Raw genomic sequence first — 22,887 nt, 5'->3', positions numbered from 1 at the left:
TATGTATTTTGCTTCTTCTATGGATCCTAGAAATCACTTTATATCAGGTGGATTGACATCTCTTACTGGTGGTAGGACCTCTTGTGAGTCCGCACGGGTAGCTACCACCGCCCCGCCTATTTCTGCCGTGAAGCAGTAATGCGTTTCGGTTTCAAGGGTGGAGCAGCCGTTGTAACTATACTGAGATCTTAGAACTTATATCTCAAGGTGGGTGGCGCATTTACGTTGTAGATGTCCATGGGCTCCAGTAACCACTTAACACCAGGTGGGCTGTGAGCTCGTCCATACATCTAAGCAATAAAAAAAAAAAACATATGCGACCCAGGCGACGCGGACGGGGCAACTCTAAGCCGCCGTCGCCCAAAGCATGCTTAGTCGAATCCCCCGGGTCAACTCTTGGTGGCTTTAGACTCTTCAAGCACCGACCACTGTCCTCGTTCGATGAGCAAGCGAACCCATAGACAAAATCCGCTGAGTTTCTCGCCGGATCTTCTCAGTGGGTCGCGATTCCGGGGATAGCTTTTTTTTATTGCTTAGGTAGAACGAGCTCATAGTCCCACCTGGTTTTAAGTGCTTACTGGAGCCCATAGACATCTACGACGTAAATGCACCACCCACCGTGAGATATAATTTCTAAGGTCTCAAGTATAGTTACAGATTCAGCGCAGCACTGCTCTTGCTAGGTCTGGTGTTAGCAAATTCTCTCAGGTTGAACCCGTGAGCTCGCCTACCCGGGCGTAGCTGAAATAGCCTTTTAAACTACCAGCGAATAGTAAAAACTCTTCGGCAAATGTGTGAATGCTTTATCCAAAATTTGAGTGTCATTGAAATTATAACCAAAGTAATGTATGGTATAGAGAAAGAGAGAGAAAGCATACTTAATTTTAGACTAAAACACAGTTTTCATTGGCAATTTCAATCGATTAGGCAAGTTGAGGAAAATAGTGTGGAATGGTCCGTAATAAACTCCTGTTGCGAGGAGGTGGTCACGACCCTCAGTATTGAGGAAACCGAAGCAAGAAGAAGAAGGCAAGTTTACTGGTGGTAGGACCTCTTGTAAGTCCGCGCGGGTAGGTACCACCACCCTGCCTATTTCTGCCGTGAAGCAGTAATGCGTTTCGTTTTGAAGGGTGGAGCAGCCGTTGTAACTATACTGAGATCTTAGAACTTATATCTCAAGGTGGGTGGCGCATTTACGTTGTAGATGTCCATGGGCTCCAGTAACCACTTAATACCAGGTGGCCTGTGAGCTCGTCCACCAACCTGAGCAATAAAAAAAAAAGTTGATTTGACCAAAACGCGATTTTATCGCTAAAAGCGATCTCTGTCAGGCAACCGTTTTTACACATGAAAATTCTAGAAAAGATATGTTCGTAGTGACTAGAAGTTATAATACTAGATGGATTTAGACAATTTCTTGACATTTTTAAACACGCCAATGAAGGTATATCAAAAAATTACCTGCACAGGTCAGCAACGCTATCCACTTCACCACCACAAGGCAGACTCGCATCTTTTTTCGTTAAAACAATGCCCTAGACTAGATTTGATTTTTAATTTTTTTTTATTGCTTAGATAGGTGGACCAGCTCACAGCCTACCTGGTGTTAAGTGGTGACTGGAGCCCATAGACATTTACAGCGTAAATACCGCCACCCACCGTGAGATATGAGTTCTAAGGTCTCAGCATACAACGGCTGCCCCGCCCTTCAAACCGAAACGCATTGCTGCTTCACGGTTGAAATAGGCGGCGTGGTGGCACCTACCCGTGCGGACTCACAAGAGGTCCTACCACCAGTTATTACACGATGTTATTCCTTTACCGCGATACGCGGGTCGTGTCTGTAAGGTAAGGTAACAGTAAGTATTTTATCGTCAGATATTATTCATCTATTACCTATTTCGAGTTAGTACTAAAAACTAGTCAGTTCTTTTTAGTATATTTTAATTTCCCACGCCAAATAAAAGATCGATCGTGTGACAAATGAAGTCGGCTTGACCGCACCTTAAAATACTGCCTTAAACGAGCAAAAGAATAACGGCTTTACGTCCTGATACTAATAAAAACTAATTTCCTTTAAAGGAAATTTACTAATAAATTACACGATTTAAAAAAGCGATCGAAAGACTTGTGTTAGTTAGATATAAGGTTCAGTTTTGATTGGGTCGTGTACAACGACTCCGCAGTCAGTGGAGCTTGAAATGTTTTGGTGACATGAGTGTACGCGGACGAAAAATAAATCTATGGAGACGCTGATAGAACTATATTTTTTTCTCATAAATTTTCTGTTCGGGTTTACAGTTATGCAGTCCAGTGTCCGCAGCCCGTTATCAACATATAATAATATCAATGGCAGCATACGTGTGTGACATAGGCTGGCTAAGATAATAAAGGTCAATAATGTCTAATATTTTTTTACGTGCTACATTAAAACAAGATCTTAAAAAACGACGCGATTATTATTAAGTTCCTTTCTAAAATTTGACACCAACAAATATTTCTACAAAATAAAATAGGTGTTTTTATGATTATGGTGTTGTCTGCAATTACTTTTTTCGCTCTAAGTCCGAAATAAAAGCGCGTATTTTTATTTCAATTAAAATGGTTGGAAGTGTACGGAATTACCTTTCAAAAACACATAAACATAAAAAAATATATACATTTTATTGTCTTTATAAGTGAACCAGTTCTTCATTGTAACATCAAGGTGTGATTGCCATCATCACGAGGACGTGAGACTCTCAACCTTGGTACTAAACGGCGGTCCCACCCCTCAAATCAGAAGGCATATGTACATAAAACCCCCACTACTATTCAACAAACTCAAACACAGCCTAATATGTATTATGGATGCAAAAGGATTATTTTTGATGAGGTGGTACTAGTGTAAGTGGAGGTGTAGGAGGTTGTGTCAATAGTGGTACTGAATGGAGGCCCTACCCTTCAAATCGGAAGGCACATGTACACAAAACCCCCCACCGCTAATCGACACATTCAAAGGCTTAATATGTTAAGCAAAAGGTTTTTTTTTTTTGTTTTTTTTTTGTTATTGCTTAAATGGGTGGACGAGCTCACAGCCAACCTGGTGTTAAGTGGTTACTGGAGCCCATAGACACCTACCACGTAAATACGCCATCCACCTTGAGATGTAAGTTCTAAGGACTCAGTATAGTTACAACGGCTACCTCACCCTTCGAACCGAAACGCATTGCTGCTTCACGGCGGAAATAGGTGGGGTGGTGGTACCTACCCGTGCGGACTCCCAAGAGGTCCTACCACCAGTGATTACGCAAATTATAATTTTGTGGGTTTCATTTTTATTACACGATGTTATTCCTTCACCGTGGAAGTCAATCGTGAACATTTGTTGAGTACGTATTTCATTAGAAAAATTGGTACCCGCCTGCGGGATTCCAACACCGGTGCATCGCTACACACGAATGCACCGGACGTCTTATCCTTTAGGCCACGACGACTTTTTTATAATACGATTTTTGTAATACGATTGTCGTCTCCACTGCGGGCCGCGCGAACTGGGTGGTCGGACCACCCTGCTCTCGGTACCACATCTGTTTGTACGCACTACAAATTAGGCTATATTGTTGTACGTACCTAACTTTGGCACTTTCTCCCGGAGAAACGTGGCACGTCAGCGGATTTGAGTGTGCTCTCGTAGCGAGCGAGACGGGACTGCGTTCGGGGAATACCTAATGCGTGCTCAGAACGGGCATGATAAAGGAACAACCCGGTACAGTTAAACTTAACTGGAAGTAACGCGTTGTTTGAGCCCGCCCGGTTAGGTAAAGCCCGGCCTGATTCTGTCGCGAAACACTAATACCGGTTACCGTCCTCGCCGAACCCGTCGCTTGGGACGAACGGCTCGACGAGTAAATTAACCCATAGATATAGACCACTGAGCATCTCGCCGGACTTTCTCAGTGGATCGCGTTTCTAATCCGGTGATAGATTCCGCGAAGCACTGCTCTTGCGAGGGCCAGTGTTAGTAACACTCCCGGTTTGAGCTCCGTGAGCTTACCTACACGTCAATGAGAAGCTGGAATAGCCTCTCAAGGCTATCAGCATAGGTACGAAAATAAAAGAAACACTAATTTAAATCGGTTTCAAAGGCACGGTAGCTATTGAGACTTAGAACTGAAGAAGTAGTCCGGTAGTAGATGCCTTCGGGAAGCAGCCACACTTGAGCGGTTAGGTCGTCTTTGGAGGCGCTCGGGAAGCTGTAACCTCACCCCGTCCTGATGAAAGTAGAAAGACCCTCGGACCGCGACCAATCCTATCAACCTATGCCTGCATGTTTTGCTATTATTCACTTTACCCGAATAGACATAGCTAATAGCTATATTTGTCTACTCACAAATAAGATTTTCGAATTCTATAACAAATTAGATATTTGAAATTGTCTGTCAGTTCACGTGTCCAAATTGATCTCAATGCAAACGCACAGTTGAGTGCTGAGTTTTTTGCCGCATCCAAAAAATAACGCCACAGACCTCAGAAGTTGAAAGTCGTCGTGGCCTAAAGGATAAAACGTCCAGTGCATTCGTATGTAGCGATGCACCGGTGTTCGAATCCCGCAGGCGGGTATTAATTTTTCTAATGAAATATGTACTCAGCAAATGTTCACGATTGACGTCCACACTGAAGGAATAACATCGTGTAATAAAAAACAAACCAGTAAAATTATAATTTGTGTAATCACTGGTGTTAGGACCTCTTGGGAGTCCGCACGGGTAGGTACCATCACCCCCCCTATTTCCGCCGTGAAGCAGTAATGCATTTCGGTTCGAAGGGTGGTGCAGCCATTGTAACTATACTGAGACCTTAGAATTTATATCTCGAGGTGGGTGGCGGGCGCATTTACGTTGTAGATGTCTATGGGTTCCAGTAACCACTTAACATCAGGTGGGCTGTGAGCTCGTCCATCCATCTAAGCCCTAAGCAATAATCAAATAAAAAAAGTACCGGTAGTTACTAGTATTACTGGCCGCTGAGTTTGTTTTGCTGATTCTTCTATAGTCTGTGGTTTTTGTTGGAATCTGTGACGGAAATGTCTTTTGTTGACAGTGACATATATGACATTCAACAAGTATGTCTTATTGACATTTTATTGGCTTAAACGATTTGAGTTATTATTTTTGCCTGCTAATGTAATCGAGCTCGCAGCCCGCCTGGGTTTAAATGGTCATCACGGTCCATATATTTGAATGCCTCTACTTATTCTGGAGGTTCGAAGCTGCATTTAAATGTTCATATGATTAACAATAGTTTTTTTTTTTTTTATTGCTTAAACAGGTGGACGAGCTCACGGCCCACCTAGTTTTAAATATCTACATCTATCTATCTATAGACATCTACAACGTAAATGCCACCACCCACTTTGAGATATGAGCTACTGGTGGTAGGAACTCTTGTGAGTCTGCACGGGTAGGTACAACCCGCCTATTTCTGCCGTAAAGCAGTAATGCCTTTGTAACTATACTGAGACCTTAGAACTTATATCTCAAGGTGGTTGACGCATTTACGTTTTAGATATCTATGGGCTCCAGTAACGACTTAAGCAATAATAATAAAAAAAAATACGAACATCTGCGATTTTCATTACGATCAGTCCTAGATACTTCCAAATTACTAATTTTAATTATATTCCACGTTGATGACTAATTAAATGCCGTAACGGAATTAATTCAGCGATCCAAATAGATTAAGTTAATTATATAAATAACTTTATAATTGTTAATGTTTAATTGAATTAATTATATTCGGTATTCGAATTATTTGGACGGTTTTTACCGGTGCCAACTGGTTGGTATAATAGGAATCAGATTATAAATAACTAGTGACCCGCCCTCGCTTCGCTTCGGAAACATTAAAACACACATGAAACCAAAAAAAAAAAATTTAAAAAAAAATAAAAAAAGTAGCCTATGTTCATCAGGGACAATGTCGGCTTCTAATGGAAAAAGAATTTTTCAAATCGGTCCAGTAGTTTCGGAGCCTATTCGAAATAAACAAACAAACAAATCTTTCCTCTTTATAATATTAGTATAGATTTGTTCAATAAGACGGTCGAATTAGGGTTTGTTAATTTTATTTTTTATTTAGAATTTGCATTAATTTTGTTTGTGGATTTGATATTAATGGTTTTTTTTTATTGCTTAAATGGGTGGACGAGCTCACAGCCCACCTAGTGTTAAGTGGTTACCAGAGCCCGTAGACATCTACGACGTAAATGCGCCACCCACCTTGAGATATAAGTTCTAAGGTCTCAGTACAGTTACAACGCTTGTCCCGCCCTTCAAACCGAAACGCATTACTGCTTCACGGCAGAAATAGGCAGGATGGTGTTACGTACCCGCGCGGACTCACAAGAAGTCCTACCACCAGTAATTACTACTATGTACTATGTATGTATACTAATAATGTATAGTACATTAGGTACATCGAATAGCTTAGTACCATTGTCCTAACTGCTTTCATTGTGTACGTCATAAAATAATAGTCGTACTCCGGCAATGTGTTCTTCCTTAAAAGGCGCGGGAGAGGCACCTAAAAGAAAAAAAAAGGAATGAGAGAAAGAGAACACGATATAAACTTTAATCAAAGTACGCATTAAAAAAATCACGTAAATCTATACTAATATAATAAAGCTGAAGAGTTTGTTTGCTTGAACGCGCTAATCTCAGGAAGTACTGGTCCGATTTGGAAAATTCTTTCAGTGTTAGATAGCCCATTTATCGAGGAAGGCTATAGGCTATAACATCACGCTAAGACTGATACAAGCGGAACACCAATAAAGAACGTTTCAAAATCGGGGTATTTTTCCCCTTTGAGAGCTTCCGCTGTGTGCGCTGCAGAAACAATTAAAGTTTCGCTGAAATAATGTATGACAGAATTGTTCCCCTTTAAAAGATCTAAAAAAAAGTCCGCGACAGCATATGTCTATATGTTAAGGTTGGCTCACTATAACGTTTTTTATGCTAACCAAATTTGTTCTAAAATAAAGCATTATTTGTGAACTATTCCACGCGGACGAAGTCGCGGGCAAAAGCTAGTGTCGAATTAAAACAGAAAACTTAAACAGCAAGTCGAAGGAAACATTAATTTCCTTTTTTCTGTTGACACGTGTGAAGATATTATTAGAGCCAAGTTATAATATTATTGTATCGACAATGGTTCTTGACGCGCGCGCGAATTGTCAAGTTCATTGGTCGTCTTGGAGTCGGTGGAAATGTCTTTCAAAGATTCCGTTACAGACAAATAAATAATACAGGCATACCGAACAATTGAAGCGTGTTAAAAAAGTCGAAATAAAAAAAATATATCATACAAACTAAACTGTCAAAAAAACAAAGATGGCCGTTCTGAAATACGTTATAATTGGTTATAATGCTTATACGTCCTTAATGAAGCTATAAAAATAAATTTATTACTTGTCGTGAATAATAAAATTAGCATACGGATTATTCGAAAGTATTTAACATGATTGTTTTTATTTTATTTTTTCGATGTGGTTCGTAGCACAAGGCTCCTAAGAACGTGCAACTATTCGATAATTAGTGTGTGTCATTTGAGCCCCAAAGTCATACTACAAGTGCAGGGGTTTGAGGCTCAACGGAGAATGGGCACGCGTGCTTCCTGAATAGCCCACCAGCTTACTCCGATCGCCAACTGGTATTTAGCGGTTAGTCGGGCATAATTGTAGGCTAGTGCCGATATCGGCCGCAAAATGTATTTCTGTTTGAAGGGAAACCCGTTGTACTACACATCGTTTATATAAATAGTTGTTTTTTCAAACAAATTCCTTGTTAGAAACTTCTGATATTCAAGGTCTGAATGGCGCTCTAGTCTTGTGTGTTTTCGTGAGGATTGTGCGTTCCCCCCAACATTTGTGTGATGAACAGATTAGTTTGCTCTTTATCTGGGTATTTAATCTATATAGGTATCTAATTAAATGTATAGAGTCTCATCTCATTTCGTTTTCATTTCATGCCATGTTTCATATTAATCAACTTCATTTCATTTCATAATATCGTTTTTCATATAAAAAAAGTTTTCATTAAAATTAAAATAAGACTTGACCTAAAGGTCTTAGTTACCAGGTCATAAAATCCCTAAAAAATGTATACAGAGGTACTAGTTTGAAAGTAATCTTGAAACAATTACTATATTAAATAAATAAAAAGGATAAATTTGAAACAGATAGGGTTTATTCTGAGAATACCATCATCAGCCAATGACACCGATGTATCCCCCCTAAAGCACGGGAACCTGGTAGATAGTTCTGCTGGCACAAAAATAGTTGACGAAATTGCATATCATTCTTAATCGCGGTGTGTTCACAGAACAGATTTGGCTCTAACTAACGCCTTCACTAAATTAACACGAATTCGACAGATCATAAATTTATGTATAGATTTTAAAGAAATTTTTGAGAAAACCAGTTGCATTACGAAGACTTTGTTTGATTTACTTCTTGACTAATTATGTTGCTACTCGTTATTCTGGTTCTAATGAAATTAGCATTTCCAGTGTTGATTTATTCTCTCACACTATGAGTTTTACGAGAGGATATTAGCCATGGATTCATTTGCTTGGATCACAGATTATAAATTTTGAATTAAGAAAACAATATTAACCTAAAACGACTTTTTGGCGGGAACGTGAGGAGTGAAGTTGTGTGAATGATTTTATTATGTCTATTTAGAGAGAGAGAGAGAGAGAGAGTATTCTTTATTGTACACCAAAAAACAAATAAACAGTGCGATACATTAAACACAAAAAAGTACAATTGGCGGTCTTATCGCTAAGAGCTTTCTATTTAGTGCTTCTTCAGGCTTAAATGTGTAATAACGGTGTTTTATTAACTGTTTAGTATCTGTGATAGTGCACAAATGTGGTAAAATGAAACAAAGTCTATGGACGTATCTTCTCGGGAACCTCCAAAACGTCCACTGAAAAAGTCACAGTAAATAATCACCATTTTACTGAGATCATATTTCATCCCATATCATCTCACCGCATTTAATTTCATATTAATTGAATATTGTTCCAACTTAGTCAACTTCATTTCATTTCACTTCATATTATCATTTTTTATAAAAAAAATATGTATAATAAAAGATTAGGATGTATGGTATGACGCCTTTGCCTTTCCAGTTGGAAAAATAGAACTACTACTGCTCAATTTATAAAATAAATTGCTATATACCAGTCAACCGAAGAGTATACCAAACACACACAGCACATTAATGTCACATAGGAACGCAGTATACATTCATAAAATAATACACAATTCCCACGTATAAAATATTACACAATTATCAGATAACAATTACAGTATATTGCTCATACATATCTTGACTTACCTTAAATTAGTATTCGTTTGAGATTACCTCAACCCAGAACTTGAATTAGATTGAGTAACGTCAAAAAAAAATCAGTTCAAACTTTACGACGTGGCTGTTAGTCCTTTAAGCCAAATACCAGGATTTGGTGTAAAATTTTGTTTAATTATTAAACACCTAAATGATTAATGATTTTAATTATAGTATGAAACGAGATGAAATGAATTAATTTCTCAGTAAAATGGTGAGAATTAACTGACACTTCAATGACTGAAGATCTTAACTTAAAAATGGGTACCTAGTTTCACATAGCCATTATAATCGCAGGTTTCAAAAACGCTAGATACGTGAATTTAGTCATCTTAGCCTACAGGATAAGACGTCTGATGCATTCGTATGTAGCGATGCACCGGTGTTCGAATCCCGCAGGCGGGTACCAATTCTTCCAATGAAATACGTACTTAAGAAATGTTCACGATTGACTTCCACGGTGAAGGAATAACATCGTGTAATAAAAATTAAACCCGCAAAAATATAATTTGCATAATTACTGGTGGTAGGACCTCTTGTGAGTCCGCACGGGTAGGTACCACCGCCCTGCCTACTTCTGCTGTGAAGCAGTAATGCGTTTCGGTTTGAAGGGCGGGCTAGCCGTTGTACTGTTAAAAGTGAGACCATTATAACTCATATCTCAAGTTGGTTGGCGGCAATCACGTTGTAGACGTCTATGGGCTCCAATAACCACTTAACACCAGGAGGGCTGTGAGCTCGTCCAAGAAAATTTAAGTAATAAAAGCAATAAAAAATAAAATTTAACGAGTGATTTAACATTGCCGAATACAGATTATATTATCTACTAGCTGACCCGGCAGACTTCGTAGTGCCTCAATCGTCAAATAAAAGACAAAAGGAATCCGTCCGACGGGGGACACATCAAAGGGAAAACAAAATTGTTATTTTTATTTAATTCCGAGCATTTTCATATTTATCTACCTTTGAAACCTTCTCTGGACCCTCACAAATAATTCAAGACCAAAATTAGTCAAATCGGTCCAGCCGTTCTCGAGTTTTAGCGAGACTAACGAACAGCAATTCATTTATATATAACTATATAGATCTATAATATTAGCCACGTACCTATTACGTGAAATACTCCTACTGGTATTACACGGGAATTGGCGCGAATCGATAAAATCACATACGTTCGATTTCAAAGCGTCTGTCACATGATCATACAAGATTACACTGAATATATTATTATAGGCATCTAAAATACCTTTTCCACAAGTCTCATGCCACCAACGAAGCCTCATAATGAAGATATTAGTCTAATCATCGCTCCGTTGCTGCTTCTTAGCGATTAACAAGATAAAGAAAGTCGTCCAGTGAAGCGGAGAAGATATTTCATATCGAGAGTTGGGAGGCTATTTGGTTCACGCGACATTTTTGCAACTTTACAAGAGAACCATTACAAAGCTTAAAATAATAAAAAAACTTCTTCAGCTATTTCAATTGGGTAAATTTAACCGAATTTCAATTGAGACAATCGAAATGTCGATGTTAATCTATACTAATATTATAAAGCTGAAGAGTTTGTTTGTTTGAAAGCGCTAATCTCAGGAACTACTGGTCCGATTTGAAAAATTCTTTCAGTGTTAGATAGCCCATTTATCGAGGAAGGCTATAGGCTATATAACATCACGTTAAGACCAATGTAAGCGGAGCACCAATAAAGAATGTTTCAAAATCGGAGTTTTAATCCCTTTTGAAAGCTTCCACTGCGTGCCTGAGTTTCTCGGATCTTCTCAGTGGGTCGCGATTCCGATCCGGTGGTAGATTCTGCGAAGCACTGCTCTTGCCAGGACTAGTGCTAGCAGCACTCCCGGTTAGAGCCCCGTGAGCTCACCCAACACGTTAAGGCGAAACTGAAATAGCCTCTCAAGGCATAGGTAGGAAAAAAAGCGTGTCTTTTAATGGAAGGCAATGTTAAACGTCTTGACCGGAATAAAATCTTAATTAGAAAACATAAAGTTGTTTATGATCATTTTGGCGGATTTTTTAGATTCAATTTTTTTGTTTTGTTTAATTATTCAAATTAATTTTAACGACAATTAAGCTTAAAAGCATTTCGTATTCAATTTCTTTTGTAAATAAATGGAGTTTTATTGACATGTTTATTTATGTTTTTATTGAGATGATATTATTATCCTTGTTTTAGACTGTGTTCACGCGGTTTACAGTTCCGCCTATTTTTGAAGTGAATTAGTCATGCGTTAAGATTTGAGGTTCTAATTTTACTATATGAGTCGCTTCGACCTCAAGACGTCTCTAAGTAGTGGAAATCACTTAATGAATCCACTTCAAATGTAATAAAAATACATGAAGTCGTCGTGACCTAAAGGATAAGACGTCCAGTGCATTCGTATGTAGCGATGCACCGGTGTTCGAATCCCGCCGGCGGGTACCAATTTTTCTATTGAAATACTTAAGAAATCTTCAGGGTTGACTTCAACGGTGAAGGAATAACATCGTATAATAAAAATCAAATCCGCAAAATTATAATTTGCGTAATTACTGGTGGTAGGACGTCTTGTGAGTCCACACGGGTAGGTACCACCGCCCTGTCTATTTCTGCCGTGCATTTCGGTTTGAAAGGTGGGGCAGCCGTTGTAACTATACTGAGACCTTAGTACTTATGTCTCAAGGTGAGTGGCGGCATTTACGTTGTAGATATCTATGGGCTCAAGACAAGACATGGCTTCGGCCTTACGATCAAGAACAATTAAATCGTGGCTTCGGCCTTTAAAACTACCAAAATTCTCCAATTATTACCAAGAATAAGACCTGGCTGTATGGACTAAACTCCTTTGCCTTTCCCATTAGGGATAAATTAATATCATCATCATACGTTCCGTTCTTACCAATCCTACACGTATATAGATAGTAAACACGCAGACGACGAGCAAACAAACCTGTTCATCATCATGGAACCATCGACCCTCAGCACAACAGTCAATAGCGCTGACTACCGCACCATCGAGTCAGATAATAATATAACGGTAATGGGTAGGCAGTGGCTTGGCTCTGACCCTGGCATTGCTGAAGTCCATGGGCGACGGTAACCACTCATCATCAGATGGGCCGTACCCTCGTCTGCCTATTAGGGCAATAAAAATATATAAGGGATGCAATATCAAACCGTAAAATCAGTTTAAATCGTGTTGTTGGTATACATGGTCCTGGCCTAAAGGATAAGACGTCCAGTGCATTCGTGTGTAGCGATGCACCGGTGTTCGAATCCCGCAGGCGGGTACCAATTTTTCTAATGAAATACGTACTTAAGAAATGTTCACGATTGACTTCCACGGTGAAGGAATAACACCGTTTAATAAAAATCAAATTCGCAAAATTATAATTTGCGTAATTACTGGTGGTGGACGTCTTGTGAGTCCGCACGCGTAGGTACCACCACCCTGCCTATTTCTGCCGTGAAGCAGTAATGCGTTTCGGTTTGAAGGCCGTTGTACTGTAAAAACTGAGACCTTAGAACTCATATCTCAAGGTCAGTGATGGCGTTTTTTTTATTGACGTCTCGTGAGCTCATCCATTCATTCAAGCAATTTATTGATATTTTCTTATTTCTTTCATTTTCAAAAACGATATGAAGTATTTTAAAATTAGCGGCTTTATATACATCGCACCAACCAAACCAGCACATACTTAAGAAAACGTCCGAAATATGAACCTTCGAGCATGTCACGGCGCGAGTTCGTAAGCGAATAGCCAGCTTTATCGGTGACGTCACAGACCACCCACGGCCACGTTTAATTAAGACATCATGAGATTTTATCGTCTCAACGATTTTATACGTAATTATTACATGTAATTAAAATCGAGAAAGGAGCTTGGCGATTTCGCGTGGATATTTTATAGGCGTGTACAGTTGAGGCCTTTGAGACGCGAACTCTTGAGGCTTGAGGCTTGGAAGAAAATATATTATATTGAATTACAACGAACTTGGACCGTGATTCCGATGCTACTTTAAAATAATTCGTCTTTTTATGTGATGTTTACATATACAGATGCAAGCAAGCTGGACTGTGTATACATGGGTCGCTGTGGTGCCATCTCCCATGGGATGTTACGACAGTAATTCATTGTGATGTAAATATAACTACTAACAATTTGTATGAGTCATGGTTACTTGCAATAAAAACATTATTATTATTATTATAAGCTGGTTGTAAAAAGAAATGTCACAAAAATAAATTATGAATTATGGACTTTTTGGCGGGAAGGCAAGCAGCAAAGTTGCGTGAATTGTTTTAATTTATCTATTTAGTGTTTCTTCAGGTTTAATATTGTGATAACGGTGGTTTATTAGCTGTTTAGTAACCGTGAAAGTGCACAAATATGGGAGAATGAAACAAAGCCACTGAACCTATCTTCTCGGAATTATCCAAAAAGTCCACTGACAAAGTCTCCGTAAATACTACAATTTTACTGAGATTATATTTTATTCCATACTAGCGACCCGCCCTCGCTTCGCTTCGAGAAACTGTAATTTATTATTGATTTCACCACTATTTAATGGATGTTATTATACATATAAACCTTCTTCTTCAATAACTCTATCTATTTAAAAAAAAACGCATCAAAATCCGTTGCGTAGTTTTAAAGACTTAAGCTTTTTTTTTTTAATTGCTTAGATGGGTGGACGAGCTCACAGCCCACCTGGTGTTAAGTGGTTACTGGAGCCCATAGACATCTACAACGTAGATGCGCCACCCACCTTGAGATACAAGTTCTAAAGTCTCAGTATAGTTACAACGGCTGCCCCACCCTTGAAACCGAAACGCATTACTGCTTCACGGCAGAAATAGGCAGGGCGGCGGTACCCACCCGCGCGGACTCACAAGTGGTCCTACCACCAGTGACAAGCACACATAGGGACAGACAGATATAGGGACAGAGAATGCGACTTTGTTTCATACTATGTAGTGATGATCTCATCTTATTTCATTTCATGTCAATTGATTAATATATGTAGAAAATGTAGTTTATTTAGGAGGCTTAAACGGGAAACAAAGGGAAGATCTTCCACCGAGCGGGTGATATTGCTCGGTAGACCGACGGTCCGAATGTTGTTGTTTTTTTTTTTTTTTTTTTTTTTTTTTTTTTTTTTTTTTTTTTTTTTTTTTTTTTCCTACCTAAGCTGATAGCCCTAGCGGCTATTTCAGCGTAGCCTAACTTTAGTAGGTGAGCTCACGGGGCTCAAACCTGACGATGTTGCTAACACGAACCCTAGCAAGAGTCGTGCTTCGCAGAATCTACCACCGGATCGGAAACGCGACCCACTGAGAAGATCCGGCGAGAAACTCAGTGGGCTGTGTCTGAGAGTTAATTTACTCGTCGAGCCCTTCGTCGCAAGCGACGGGTTCGACGAGAACGGTGACCGGTGCTTGAAGTACCTAAAAGCACCGTTAGTGGATCGGGAGGATCCGAGATGACGTGTTTTGGGCGACGTCGACTGCTTTCCATTCTGTCCGCAGGATCGGGAATGTAGTTACCGGCGGCCACGATGAGAGGGTTCTCGTGTCGTGCCGCTTTATCGAAGTGGCGCATGGACGCCGACTGAAGATACTTACTGATGGACTCTAAGTCCAGGTCGTCATGGAGGTCGACGTTCCTGACGAACCACGGGGCTCCGACGGCTATCCTGCAAAAACGGGATTGAATAATTTGAAAGGATTTTAAGTGTATGCGGGCCGCGTGAGCGAACACTACACTTGCATAGGTCATGACGGGGCGTATGCAAGTTTTGTAGAGTGTCACCTTATTTCTAAGGGACATTTTACTTCGCCTACATATCATCGGGTAGAGACGTCCTAGGATGAAGGCGGCACGATCGCGTACCGTCTTGATGTGGGGGCGGAATGTCATCCTACTGTCGAGGGTGACGCCTAAATATTTGACCTTCGGGGCCCACGGTATGGGCTGGTCGTACATCGTGATTGGGCGAACGGCGGGGGCGGGGGTGTTGACGCGCCTAGTCGGGAGAGGGATGCTCAGCGTGGTGTTCGGAGGGCGACCCCTTTTGAAGAGCACCGCTGTGCTTTTCGTGGGGTTAATGTCGATGCGCCACTTCCGGAACCACTGTCCCATGGTGGTAGCTGCGGTCTGAAGTCGTCGATGAAGCAACGCCTTCTTCCTACACGAGTAGTAGATGGCGGTGTCATCGGCGAAGAGCGCCAGATGGGTCTCCGGAGACCGGGGTATATCGTTAATATACAAACTGAATAGTAACGGGGAGAGGGCGGAGCCTTGCGGGACTCCGGCTGTGACGTGACGGGGCCGGGAACGCGTTCCCTCGACTCGATATCGGAACGAACGGTTCGACAAGTAGTCTCGTATGATGAGCACGAGCCTGTCTGGCACTCCCATGTTATACAGTTTGTATATCAAACCGTTGTGCCAGACTTTGTCGAACGCCTTCGCTATATCGAAGAAGAGGGCTCCTGTCGGAATGGGTTTCCGCCTGTTCAGCCCTAGTAAGATGTGCTCCGTGAGGCGGTGCACTTGATGGACGCACGAGTGTCTGGCGCGGAATCCAAACTGCTCGTCTATAAGAATTTTATTCGCGGATACGAAGTCCCAGAGGCGTTTACGAAGGAGCCGTTCGTAAAGTTTGCCTATCGCCGGGAGGAGACTGATGGGGCGGTAACTCGCGGTTTCGTTCTTCGGTTTGCCCGGCTTGTGTATGCCGATAACGTCCGCTTCTTTCCACGCCGCGGGAAAGATGCAGTTCGTCATAGCAGCATTTAATATGGTGGCCAACATCGTTATCAGTTGGGCTGGTAACAGTTTAAGCGCGCGGTTGCGGATGCCGTCGGAGCCGGGAGCTTTCCGTGGTTGTAGGCTATCGATCGCCTCCTTGACCTCGGAAGTGGTAATGGGGGGTAACGCGTCCGAGGGCGGCAGGGAAGCTCTGCGCTCGACCTCCCTGTCGACGAACTCGGTGTGTTCGGGGTCCGCGTGTTGAGTGCTGGTGGTGCACTGCTCTTGCAGTGCATCGGCCAGCAACTCTGCCTTGTCATCGTCATCGTAAGCCGGTGATTGGCCTGAGGGGCGTACGAGAGGCGGCATAGTGGCTATAGTTTCGGACTTGAGGGTCCTAGCTAGTTGCCAGTATGCTTGGTGAGTGGGCGCGAGTTCTTCTAAATAACTATCCCAGTTTTCGTTTCGGGCGTCGCTTAAGCGAGATTTGACCTCCCGCTGTAAGCGACGCATCCGAGTCCGGTTTGAATCCGTGGGATATCGATCGTAGGCCCGGATTGCCGCGTTTCTGATTCTAACGAGGTCCCTAAGATCGGGGGAAAGTCTGATGCGGTGGAAGCAGTCCTCCACATCGACTTGTTTCGAAGATCTTATGATCGCCGTCGAGACGTGATCAGTGAAGATGTTTATGGATTCGACGGTATCCTCGGGGGATGGAGTTGAATCCGGGCCGCAAGGGAGGATTGGTGGAGCGGTGTCAGCTAAGCACGTGCCCAGCTTCTTCCAATCCACCATGGTCCTCGTATCTGGTTCGCGGTTGAGTGGGCGACCGAGCTGCATGACGACAGGTCGGTGGTCTGAGTCGAGTTCTGACCTTGCCTCGATGGAGCGTAAGCGCAGAGTTACGTTCCTCAGCAGTGCCAGATCTATTGTGCTCGGACGACGCGCGGCGTTGTACGGATAGCACGTGGGGGTCGGGGGGTTGAATACTTCGAATGTGAGGTCGTCTATGAACGCGTCGAGACGCCTACCGTTCACATTCGTGCGATGGCAGTTCCACCTAGTGTGGTGGCAATTTAAATCGCCTGCCAGGATGACCGCGTCCCCCATACCGAACAGTGTCTCGAGGTCACTGCTCAGGAGGGGTTTGTCAGGGGGGAGATAAACGGATGCGATGACGATCGGCTGGTGTCCCGTCAGCGCGATGCGGCACACTGACGCCTCGATATGTAAGAGCGAGGGAGTATCGAGAGGGACGCAGTGCAGGGCCCTCCTATAGTAAATGACAGTCCCGCCCTTGCGGGCGGAGAGTCTGTCATTCCTAACCATGACGTAATTCGCGACTTTGGGGTCGCGACGCGAGGGCTTTAGGAAGGTCTCCTGCACCAGAAGGATGTCGATGAGGTTATCGCGGAGAAACTCATATACTTGATCGCGCTGACGCGCGAGTCCGTTAGCATTATAAAATGCTAACTTTATGGAACGCGGTTTTTCCCTACCGTTGCACGCCATTGATTACCGGTAATCAAACCAGCGTGCGCTGGACGGACTCGATGACGTCGATGTACTCGAACGTCGCGTTTAGGCGGTCTTCGGCCGTGACCGCTCTGCGCATGGCGTAGGCGAACGCACGCATGCGGTCGATATTTATCGCGGCGATATAATCGCGCACGATTGAGAATTCGTTAACGGCAGGCCGCGCGGGGCCGGGGCGAGGCGCGGGACCGGGCGCGGGGGCGGGGCGCGGCGCGAGCAGGGGCTGGGGTGCCGGTGGCTTTCCTGCCAACGTGAGCGGCAGCGGTTTTGCCCACGCGGAGACGGTGGGCACCGGTGCCGGCACGAAGGCAGGTTTCGGCGCGCGGGGCGCCGAAGTCTTAGGGCCGACGGTTTTTGGAGGCGCGTTGGCCAGACGCTTCCGCGGGGCCTTGGGGCATCCGCGGTAGTTGGCTGTGTGGCCCTGCTTCTGGCAGAGCACACAGCTCGGTGGTTCAGTCGCTGTCTCTTTGACCCGCGAACAGTCGGCTGTCGCGTGGTCGCCGAGGCACTTTACGCACCGCGGGCGCGCGTGGCAGTTGCGCGCGGAGTGGCCGTATAACTGACAGCGGTGGCACTGCCCGGGAGTGCCTTTTTTATATGGGGCCTCGACGGTGACCCCGGATAAGCCGCAAACGGTGCGGAGGCTTGAGGCAATCCGTTTGCCTTCGGCGGTTGGTTCTAACGCGACGAGAACCATATTATATGCGAATTTATCGCGCCCGCTGTGCATTCGGTGCACGCTTACAATCGGGTACGCCTGCCCGATGAGTTCCTCCTTGAACAGCTCGACGTCGAGCTCCTTCGGTACTCCGCGTATTACTACGCGGAGCTCGCGATCCTCCTGGAGCGCATAAGTGTGGAAGCTTATGCGTTCCTTTCGGAGGTGGGCTGTCAGCGCCCTGTGGTCGTCCGGTGAGGCCGTTTTTATTTGTATACCGTGCGCGATGTTACGCGCATGGATGACGGTGACGTTTTGTGCCTTACAGGCACGGGATACGCGATCCCACGCGGTTTTATCTTGCAAAATTACCGGCGGCGGCGCGGGAATTTTGCGGACGGACGCGGGTTGGGGTCGCGGCGACGGGGTTGCGCGGCGAGGGGAGTCGGGTGAGACCACGACTTTAGGACGCGACGCGTTCGCGGCCTTTGGCTGTTTCGGCGCCGCGGACGGTTCCACGGCGCGGGCGCGTTTTTTCCCGCGCGCGACGGTGGTGAACCCTTCCGAGGTTCCCGGTTGGGGACTCGCGGCGGACTCGTACTCCATTTCCGACTCGGAGTCGGAGCCGGAGCTTGATGACGCGCAAGACGCGATCGACGCAGGCGCGGGGGTGGGGGGCGACATCGGCGAGTCGCGAGGTACCGGCGCGGGGGGCGACAACGGAGAGTCGCGGAGTGCCGGCGCGTCAAGGCCGGCCTTGTAAGCTTCGAACTTTGCGATTATGTCCGGACAGACGTCGCGGACGAACTTCATGAATAGCGCAGCGTTGGTGTTGGTGTCACCCATGGTGACGTGTGCCCGGGGGGGGCGTCCCCGGGACTTAAAGCAAACTCGCCGAAAGGCGAGTCCCCTGAGTGGGAGTTCACCCCCTGAGCTTTACCAGCTCCAAGGGGGGGGAGTGCCTTTGCCGTGAAAACGGCAGTTGGCTGGGGATTGGGGTGGAGTTTGGAAGGTGGGGCCCCACTGGGTTGTGAGTGCCACAACAAGCGGTGATCGCAGTGGGGGTTCAGTCTTTAAAAAGACTATTTTGCTCGCCGAATAATATAAATAAATTTAATAAATGAATGGATGAGTGATAATGATAATGAGTTGGCGTTTCGAGTGCACAACAACAAGCTCAAACTGTTTTTGAGATTCAAGGTCGCGACGCCAGCGACAGCGCGTCGAGAATGCACAACAATGTCGCGATCTATGCGACAACGACAATGTCGGGCAACTCACAACTCACGTTCGCGACGGCAGCGACAATTTTTCTCAAAAACGCGTCCGGACCAAATGGTGTTGCAATCGGAACTGCCGAATGTTGTTTTTTTTTTTTTTTTCCTACCTAAGCTGATAGCCCTAGCGGCTATTTCAGCGTAACCTAACTTTAGTAGGTGAGCTCACGGGGCTCAAACCTGACGATGTTGCTAACACGAACCCTAGCAAGAGTCGTGCTTCGCAGAATCTACCACCGGATCGGAAACGCGACCCACTGAGAAGATCCGGCGAGAAACTCAGTGGGCTGTGTCTGAGAGTTAATTTACTCGTCGAGCCCTTCGTCGCAAGCGACGGGTTCGACGAGAACGGTGACCGGTGCTTGAAGTACCTAAAAGCACCGTCAGTGGATCAGGAGGATCCGAGATGACGTGTTTAGGGCGACGTCGACTGCTTTCCATTCTGTCCGCAGGATCGGGAATGTAGTTACCGGCGGCCACGATGAGAGGGTTCTCGTGTCGTGCCGCTTTATCGAAGTGGCGCATGGACGCCGACTGAAGATACTTACTGATGGACTCTAAGTCCAGGTCGTCATGGAGGTCGACGTTCCTGACGAACCACGGGGCTCCGACGGCTATCCTGCAAAAACGGGATTGAATAATTTGAAAGGATTTTAAGTGTATGCGGGCCGCGTGAGCGAACACTACACTTGCATAGGTCATGACGGGGCGTATGCAAGTTTTGTAGAGTGTCACCTTATTTCTAAGGGACATTTTACTTCGCCTACATATCATCGGGTAGAGACGTCCTAGGATGAAGGCGGCACGATCGCGTACCGTCTTGATGTGGGGGCGGAATGTCATCCTACTGTCGAGGGTGACGCCTAAATATTTGACCTTCGGGGCCCACGGTATGGGCTGGTCGTACATCGTGATTGGGCGAACGGCGGGGGCGGGGGTGTTGACGCGCCTAGTCGGGAGAGGGATGCTCAGCGTGGTGTTCGGAGGGCGACCCCTTTTGAAGAGCACCGCTGTGCTTTTCGTGGGGTTAATGTCGATGCGCCACTTCCGGAACCACTGTCCCATGGTGGTAGCTGCGGTCTGAAGTCGTCGATGAAGCAACGCCTTCTTCCTACACGAGTAGTAGATGGCGGTGTCATCGGCGAAGAGCGCCAGATGGGTCTCCGGAGACCGGGGTATATCGTTAATATACAAACTGAATAGTAACGGGGAGAGGGCGGAGCCTTGCGGGACTCCGGCTGTGACGTGACGGGGCCGGGAACGCGTTCCCTCGACTCGATATCGGAACGAACGGTTCGACAAGTAGTCTCGTATGATGAGCACGAGCCTGTCTGGCACTCCCATGTTATACAGTTTGTATATCAAACCGTTGTCGAATGTTGTTGTTCCAAACTTGTATATATGCGAGCTCATCTTGAAAATGTCGTAAGCGAGATTCAGGCATCTGTCAATTATCTTGCGTTAAATGATGGCTACATGCCACAGCTTATTATTTTGAAATTAATAAACTACTTTTCATTACTCTGCATATCATCATTCATAAAAAAAGAATATACAAAAGATTAGGCTGTATGGTATAATACCTTTGCCGTTCCAGTTGGAAAAATAGAACTACTACTAGTTATGAAATAACACCAAAAATTAAACATAGGATTATCTTTAAAAAAAAAAGTAAACAAAAATCGTAATTAAATTCAAGTCCTTACGATGATAATTTTTTTTTGCCACCCATTTGGTTTTATGTGGTTAGTGGAGCCCATAGACATCTACAACGTAAATGCGCCACACACCTTGAGATATAAGTACTAAGGTATCAGTATCGTTACAACGGCTGCCCCACCTTTCAAACCGAAACGCATTACTGCTTCATGGCAGAAAAAGGCGGGGCGGTGGTACCTACCCGCGCGAACTCACAAGAGGTCCTACCACCAGTAAAAGATGATATTGTTAATGTCTTTTGTTGTACCTTAAATTAATTGATTATTTTTCTCTTTTGTTTCAGGAAGAAGTAAGTACGGGTCCCGCTCAGGGCTGCCACGTGAGATAATACCATTTATTTTTCAAAACGAATTCATGTGTGTTGTGTCATTGTGTCTAAATAAACAGGGTGTTTTGGAGCCGTAGCCTATTGCTAACTGAGTAACACTAAGAGTCATACAGAAATAAAAGCATTAATTACGGTATTTTATCGGCACGCAATGTATAGCAATTTTAAAATCAGCTGACAGGGTCACCGACCTTGTTTCGGGTTCCCATATTTCGAACCTACTAGAACGATTATTGCTCACTTCTAGATTATATTGATTTCGGATTCTTTACACCCTGTATATTTAAATTCATAGGCGTTTTTACTTTTACAATCAATAAAAACAACATACCTTATATTAATAATTAGAATACGAACTTTTAGAGTTACTAGTGGTCCCGCAGTAGTCGAAATTCAGATATAAATAATTGAAATTATAAGTTTGAACATCATTATGGTTCTATTGTCATAGACTATTATACTTCTATATTAACAGATTTCGCCAAGACTACTCTATAGACAAATAATATTAAAGACTAGCTGACCCGGCAAACGTTGCTGCCATATATAAGATTTTTAGGGAATTTCTAGTTTAAGTCTAGAAAAAACAGTAAATTATTGTAAGTGTTTAAGGATGTGGTAAATGAGTGAAAGAGGCATGTAGCGCTGTGAACGATTACGGAGTATAAAAATAACAAAACCTCATTCAACCACATACCTAGGTAAAAATGCTTCATTATAACAAAAAAAAATCCCCAAAAATAAAAATAAATGTTAGGGGTGGACAGCCCTTGTCACTTTATTATAGATGACATAAATGGTATTTTGAATATTGAAATATAAAAAAACATATAAACTGGTGAAGCAATAGCTTTAAATGTTTTTTTCTCTCTATAGAGAAACTCAGCTTGTGCTATAGTTTCACTGGGCTAAGCTTTATTTTAACGTGAATAATATAAAACATTATAAAACAACATTTCTATAACTAGGTACCAGGAAAGATGGATAAATTTAAATTCGAGTTCATGGTTAAAGCCAATGAAAATAGTAAAAATATAAAAAAATATATATAAAATATTAGGCTGTATGGTATGACAGGAACCCGACCCGTTGGACGGACCAGATTCGTGCAGCCCTGGATACCACAGTGCACGATGCTCTGCACTCAGCTGCAGATAGGAACAGATGGCGGTGCACTATAAAAAACAATCTGTTTCAAGGCGATGACCACGACCCTCAGTAATGAGGAAA

General features: G+C 43.7%; 1 protein-coding gene across 1 annotated transcript in view; it reads left to right on the top strand.

Annotated features, from left to right (window-relative positions):
• The window catches only part of Inv (invected homeodomain), a gene marked incomplete at its 3' end in the record, with an annotated part of 92,024 nt that overhangs the window by 55,940 nt on the left and 13,197 nt on the right, over nt 1-22,887 (top strand). Inside the window, 1 exon segment of the mRNA NM_001043989.1 lies at nt 21,613-21,618. Within this exon segment, the coding sequence (NP_001037454.1) occupies nt 21,613-21,618 (6 nt within the window).

Source organism: Bombyx mori, chromosome 2 (genome assembly GCF_030269925.1).
Source record: "Bombyx mori chromosome 2, ASM3026992v2".
Classification (NCBI taxonomy): Eukaryota; Metazoa; Arthropoda; class Insecta; order Lepidoptera; family Bombycidae; genus Bombyx; species Bombyx mori.
Note: the sequence above shows the minus strand (reverse complement) of the source record. Positions and strands in the feature narration are given on the sequence as shown.